General features: G+C 34.7%; 1 protein-coding gene across 1 annotated transcript in view; it reads left to right on the top strand.

The window, feature by feature from the left end:
• The window catches only part of LOC136810296 (ADP-ribosylation factor 6), a 7,201-nt gene extending 900 nt beyond the window's left edge, over positions 1-6,301 (top strand). Inside the window, exons 2-5 of the mRNA XM_067066864.1 lie at positions 4,358-4,487; positions 4,782-4,885; positions 5,298-5,496; positions 5,884-6,301. Coding sequence (XP_066922965.1) covers positions 4,406-4,487; positions 4,782-4,885; positions 5,298-5,496; positions 5,884-6,026 — 528 coding nt within the window. The 5' untranslated portion in view covers positions 4,358-4,405 and the 3' untranslated portion in view covers positions 6,027-6,301. The remainder of the gene's footprint in view (positions 1-4,357; positions 4,488-4,781; positions 4,886-5,297; positions 5,497-5,883) is intronic.

Here is a 6,301-nt window from a genome sequence, read left to right as displayed (position 1 = left end):
CTAGATCCTGACCAGCTGAGGATATGACGGTAAATCTTACCTTACTTACCTTTCTCTGTCTGATCAGGATCCATTTTTCAGCTTTCGGTTAGATTTTAGAATTTGATTGCTGAACAAACCACGCTTGAGATTTAAGGTTCAAATACAGGCCTCACACACGAAACGCCAAAGTCAGGACATTACAAGATCTTTTGGAAGACGGCGTTTGTCCACGGAAGAATATTTCAATGAATTAGAAAAAAGCCCGCGCGGTCAGCGATTCTATAAAAAGCGACCGCCCGGGCTGTCTGGGGCGTCCGGGGTAGTCTCTCAAAAACAAATAATACGGACCCCGGGCACACATCAAAAAAACCCCGGACTGTCCGGGGCATAGGCAGGGTCGTTAAAGCCATGTTTACGCGTTGTACGCATTGTTGACGCAAAATACTTGGAGATTCCCGGAGCACGTGGAAGGCCATTTTTTCAAAAAACTTGGACTATTTTAGTATTTCCAGTACCTTTTCAACATTAAAAGTCATGTGTCAATCCATTTTGGTCAACCACAGCAAAAATTTCGTAAAACGGTCTATGTATCGCAGAAAAATTGAGAAAAACCTCTATTTTCAACTTTCTGCGCCGTTTTCTCAAAACACGTTTTAGGGGGTTTTCCCGCACCTTTCAGCCTTTCTCAGGATGAGAAAGCTATTGACTTGAATTTTCAGGGTAGTTTTCCATTATGGTAAGCCTCAGGATGAATGAAGCAGTTTTTCAAAAAAATTTTTTTTTGACTTTTAAACTGAAAAAGTACAAATTTAGGTTCCAGACCCTGGCCTTGAAAATTGAAAATTTTCCACTCATTCTGAGACTTTCATAATACTAACCTTCACCAAAAAAAATTTTTTTAATAGCTTTCTTAGCTTTTCTTAAAAGGTTGACACAATATTTTTATAGCTTTTACCCCCTGGACGAGATTCCCCGTCTTTGCATATTTTTCGAATTTTTTTTAACAAAAAATGAATTTCAAATTTCTCATATGACTACCCCCTTAAGGTTAAATCCCTTTGACAACAAATTTGTTTTGATAACTCCACCAAGTTTATCAATCATACTTTCTGTCATAACATGTCACGATAACTTTCACTGATAGCGCGCCCTTTTTAACTTTTGTTTTCATTTAAAATGACTAGACGCCGAATGGAGAATTAGAGAACGCCTACCGCCCGATGAGATTAACAAATAGCGAGTGTGTAATTTGTCGCGCGAGTGATGTCAAACGCTCATATTCGCATGTGTTCCACTACGGATTTTTTTCATATTTCGATTTAAAAGCCTACTCGGTGCGAAAGAGAAATTGTGTATTTTTTAATACGCGGTTCATTTAACTGAAATCAAATGACTTTGGGGTAAAAAGATCGGTATATACCGTGACTTGGTCTAATGTTGACATCCTTCCTCTAATTCCGACACCCTTTTTATCAGGGGCCGTCCACATAGTACGTACGTACTAAATCGTTTGGTTCAGACCTTCATTTCATACATGAAACTCAATGTTTATTAAGAAACTTTTTCTTTTCCTTGATGCGTATAAGAAGCGTAAAAGTCAACAAAAAAACAAGCAAAAAAGGGCTATGAAAAAATCTCTCTGCATACGTACATTTTCCTTTGACCCCTCCCCTCCCCCTGTACGCAAACATACACTTTTGAGAAGACCCCCTCCCCTCTTTAGTGCGTACGTACTATGTGGACGGACCCCAGCTGAAATTGATAGAAAGGTTGAAACTGTTTTTCTTTGCTTAGTGGTCAGAGAGGAATACTCCTTTTTCAATCAGTCATTCAAGCTTTCATGTTATTCCTGTCTCTAAAGAATGGTGTCGATATTAGACCAATTTGCGGTAGGTATTCCCATACTCCCGTACTCCCCGCCCACTAGTTGCCAATTTTTAAATTTCTGAATGCGAGACAAGGTGCGAGCGCAAAATTGAGTTAGGGATTTTTAATGGGTATTCGCTCTGAGCGAATTGCTCTGGTGAGATTCCTTTAAAAAGTATGCAAAAGATATGCAAAAAGAAAGTATTGATATAAAACTTACATGCATAATTGGCATTATATTAAAGTGTAATCTTGTAGAAGATAGATTAAATTTGCTTCTCTTGAAAACTAAAAATAATTATATTCGCTCATCTCCTAGAACAAGCACTTCAAAAAACCATAAATTGGACATAAACTCAAGCTGAAAAATCACCAGCAAAGGTACAAAAATAATCCTTATTCGGCTGACGGTAAATTATTCTCCTGGGAATAGAACCGCCAAATGATCAATTTATTGATCTGAATCCCCTGATTTACAGCGGCTTTTACTAATGTGTTGGGTTTGACCTTGTATATCAAAACAGGGGTTTTAATATTTCTTGCACGGGTAAGAATGTGTGACGTCATAATTACTGCTTTCAGTTTGCGTATTTTGAAAGTTTGATTTGTGTACTCCGTCTTTGTGGAATTTTTTAATGGCATGAAAACAGAATATGCTTCAATGTCTTTAAAGAACAAATATAATATTTCTTTTTGGATTAAGAAATTCCATGTTTTATCAGGGGTTTTTCCAAGCACCAAGCAGTGCCTCCGTTTGTACTTTCAAATTGAGTTTTTAACAAAGACGCAAGCCGCGATATTGAGCCGAAGGCTGGATAACAGAGGCTGCAAGTTGGGGGGTCTCTTAAGCACCCTGTGGGTCAAGGGCTAGCCCTGGTGGGGTTCGAAGTCCCTCAAAGCTGAACATATTTTTATCTTAACTAGCACTTTAAAACTGTTAAAATTGAATGAATTTATAGAATCTATCAACTATCTATCCTTTTAATGGGTTTAAAAAAGAATAAAAGAGACTTATATGGTTAAATTCGATCTTTTACTTCTTCCTTGTAAAAGATAATAATAAACTTAAAATTTTCTTTCAAAAAATCAATTTGAATTGAGTTTAATGCCACCGTCTAACGGGGGCATTTGGGTGCTTGGAAAAACCACTGGTTTTATTGTTCTAATGATTATAATAATATTTATTTATAAGATGCTTTGTTGTCTTTTTAATCTTTGTGTAAACTTGCGACCCCGTCTCTTTTGCTTTGGGGTTTCATAAGAGTGTCTCTTATGTTTTGCTAGCAACTTGCGAATTGAGGTGGAGTCTGGATCGCTTCGCAACCCTTATACAATACGGCTGGTATCACCATCTGAAGTATTGTTATGTTTTTATGTGCTGCCAGACCTCACTAGGAAATTGTTTTATATAGGACAGTCAAAGGAATGGGCGAAACTTTACTCTTGGTGAAAAAACTTAATTTTTGGATGTATTATTCAAAGTGTTACCTTTAAACCCAAGTTTAATTTAACATCACATTCTTTTTTGAATTTTTATGAAAATATCAGAAGGGTATTTATATTTCGGTTTTTGCTGCAACTTTACTGATTTTTATAGAAAGGAGCTCTCAATTTAGCAAAGTCTGCAAAAAGAATATAAGCAGACCAACAATTGACTCAAAAAGTTTGTCTTAGGGGAGACTTTATCTTGTTACAACACCCTTTCTACTGGAAAATTACTTTTAACATATTTTTACAGCACTGTCATGTATTTTACTGATTTTACAAAATGGTCCATAACACTATTTTCAAATTTACTTATTGTTTCACTTATGACTTGTTTCACTTGTCCCCACTTGAGACAAAAACAGGGGACAAACTTTGTAATCCTTAACTTCTTTTCCTTTTTAACTTTCTTGTCTTTTATCATCTTCAAGTGATCTGTCTTCATTCTTCCCCCATTGTTTGTGTTACATAAGACCATAATAAAAGATCTTGTTTAAGATGTTTTAACAATTTCTATATTTGTTTTTATGAATATTTTGTACTGACTTTTTGTTTCTGAGCTTTCCTATATCTTGTTTTCAAACTAAATATTCAGAAGGATCAGTGTTTTAAATTTTGTTTGAGAAAAATTGGTTTTATAACTTTTTGATTTTCCAATGACAACAAATTTTGTCCTGCCAATGAATGGGATTTTTGACTCTAACTCATCCAAGGGGTCTTGTGACAAATCTCAAGGCCTTTCCTGGCCTTTCATTGGTATTGATTGCTCTAAGTGGTTACAAAATTGACAGAAACTCAACTTCTAATCTGAAAAATGGCCAGTGGCAAAAGTGCTTGTTTTGATTTTTGATTTTTAAGTACATCTATCCGCAGACACGTGTTTCGTCCTTCTCAGGATTCATCAGTGTGGCTTGGGTAAGCAAGCATAGACTGCTGTTGTTACCAGAGTGATTTTTAAAGTACTACAGTAATGCAGTTTACATAAGCTTACATCCTTTTAAAATCAAATTTTTTTATTTTTCAGAGATTACTATTGTTTTTATACTACTGACACATACAATAAATTGTAACCATGGGGAAGATGCTATCAAAAATCTTTGGTAACAAAGAGATGAGGATATTGATGCTTGGTCTCGATGCTGCAGGAAAAACTAGTAAGCCTCATTCTTCTACATTTCCATAACAGCAGGTCATCAACACTCTTAAAAGTGACTGTCATTGAGCTTTACTCCGCCCTTCTAGAGTACATATGTCCTGAAAAGTGGATGTGCTTTTAGTATAACGAAAGTTATGTATAAGATGAGGCCTTTTTCAACAAACTCTATCTTACATCTAATTATTCATTTTCATATACTTTGAAAAAAAAATCATTTTGAAAGTTGTCCTGACAGGTTTATTCCAGAAAATTTTTGCTTTAAGTATTAAATTACCCTATTGTTATTTTATAGCTATATTATACAAATTGAAATTGGGACAGTCAGTGACAACAATACCAACTGTAGGATTTAACGTAGAAACAGTTACATATAAAAATGTCAAATTCAACGTCTGGGTAAGATCTAGTTTTTTAGTCATAACATGTAGATATAACCTGTATTGATGGTAATCTAAACATTTTAAGTAAAATGAAGAGCGAAGAAAGCTTGTTTTCTGTCTTAACAAGTAATGATGTTCTTTTAGTATCCTATTATTACTTGCTTTTTCATTCAGTGTATCATTTATTGTCAAACTTATAAATAGGAAAGAGTTATAGGTTGTATTGATGGGTTTTTATGTCTAAATAGACCAGCAACCAGTCTTGGGTGTATTCTAATTGTGTCTGATATAAATGAAAAAAGGATTTAATAAGGGATCATCGATTTTCTATAAATGGATTGAAATCAGCTCAAATTCTAAGAATCAACTATACTTTTTATATTATCTATGGTATCATGATTGATATTTACTGAATTTCTCTTGTTTAGGATGTTGGAGGTCAAGATAAAATTCGTCCACTATGGAGGCATTACTACACAGGAACGCAGGGTCTTATATTCGTAGTAGACTGTGCAGATAAAGACCGTATAGAAGAAGCAAGACAAGAACTACACAGAATTATAAATGATAGAGAAATGAAAGATGCTATTATCCTTATATTCGCAAATAAACAAGATTTATCAGAAGGTAATCCTTTAGATTTTAATTAGAGATGTCATGTTATATGCAAAGACAAGGGGAATAATTGAAACCAAAATTCTCTGATATAGTGTCCTTTGTGGATTACCAATTCATCATTCTATTAGTGCAGTATAAAAAAACAGTTACTTCATTGGGGTTAAATTTCTCATTTGAGCCAGTTTGAGCTCATCGGAGAAGTACTAAGATTCTCCTCTGTACTGGAATAAAGTAGCTATAGTGTTTTTAAAACCAGTCTCAATAAGTGCATATTTGGATTGTTTTTGGCTTCAAAAATGTTTGCTTCTTTCATTGAAAAGTAATCACAGTGCCCCTAAAGAGACTTAAAATGAGATAACCATCCAACGCAAAGTTCTTATCTTTCTTCTTTTATAGCTATGAAACCTCACGAAATTCAAGAAAAATTAGGATTAACACGAATCAGAGATAGGAATTGGTTTGTACAACCCTCATGTGCTACAACCGGGGATGGACTTTATGAAGGATTAACCTGGTTAACGGCTAATTACAAATCATGATTCTCACATTACACTTAAATACCATGAAAAAGCATGTTTTTAAAAACTTTTTACTTTTTTCGATAACCCTTTGGGAAAAAAAGAGAAATTTGAAGACATGCTTTCATAAATGGAAAAATACCTCACAAAAATATGTTCAAATTTCACACATACTCAACCGAAATTGACTGCATCATGGATTGAAATAGGAAGCTGTAAACACTTCAGACCAAATATCAACTGATTGGCATTGGTATAGTAGATTGAATTGTGGGCTTGTTGTATCTTGTTAAATG

The sequence above is a fragment of the Clytia hemisphaerica genome, unplaced genomic scaffold (assembly GCF_902728285.1).
Source record: "Clytia hemisphaerica strain Z4C2 unplaced genomic scaffold, Clytia hemisphaerica genome assembly, whole genome shotgun sequence".
In the NCBI taxonomy this organism is placed as follows: domain Eukaryota; kingdom Metazoa; phylum Cnidaria; class Hydrozoa; order Leptothecata; family Clytiidae; genus Clytia; species Clytia hemisphaerica.
The sequence above is the reverse complement of the archived record's forward strand: the minus strand, read 5'-3'. Positions and strand labels throughout refer to the sequence as shown.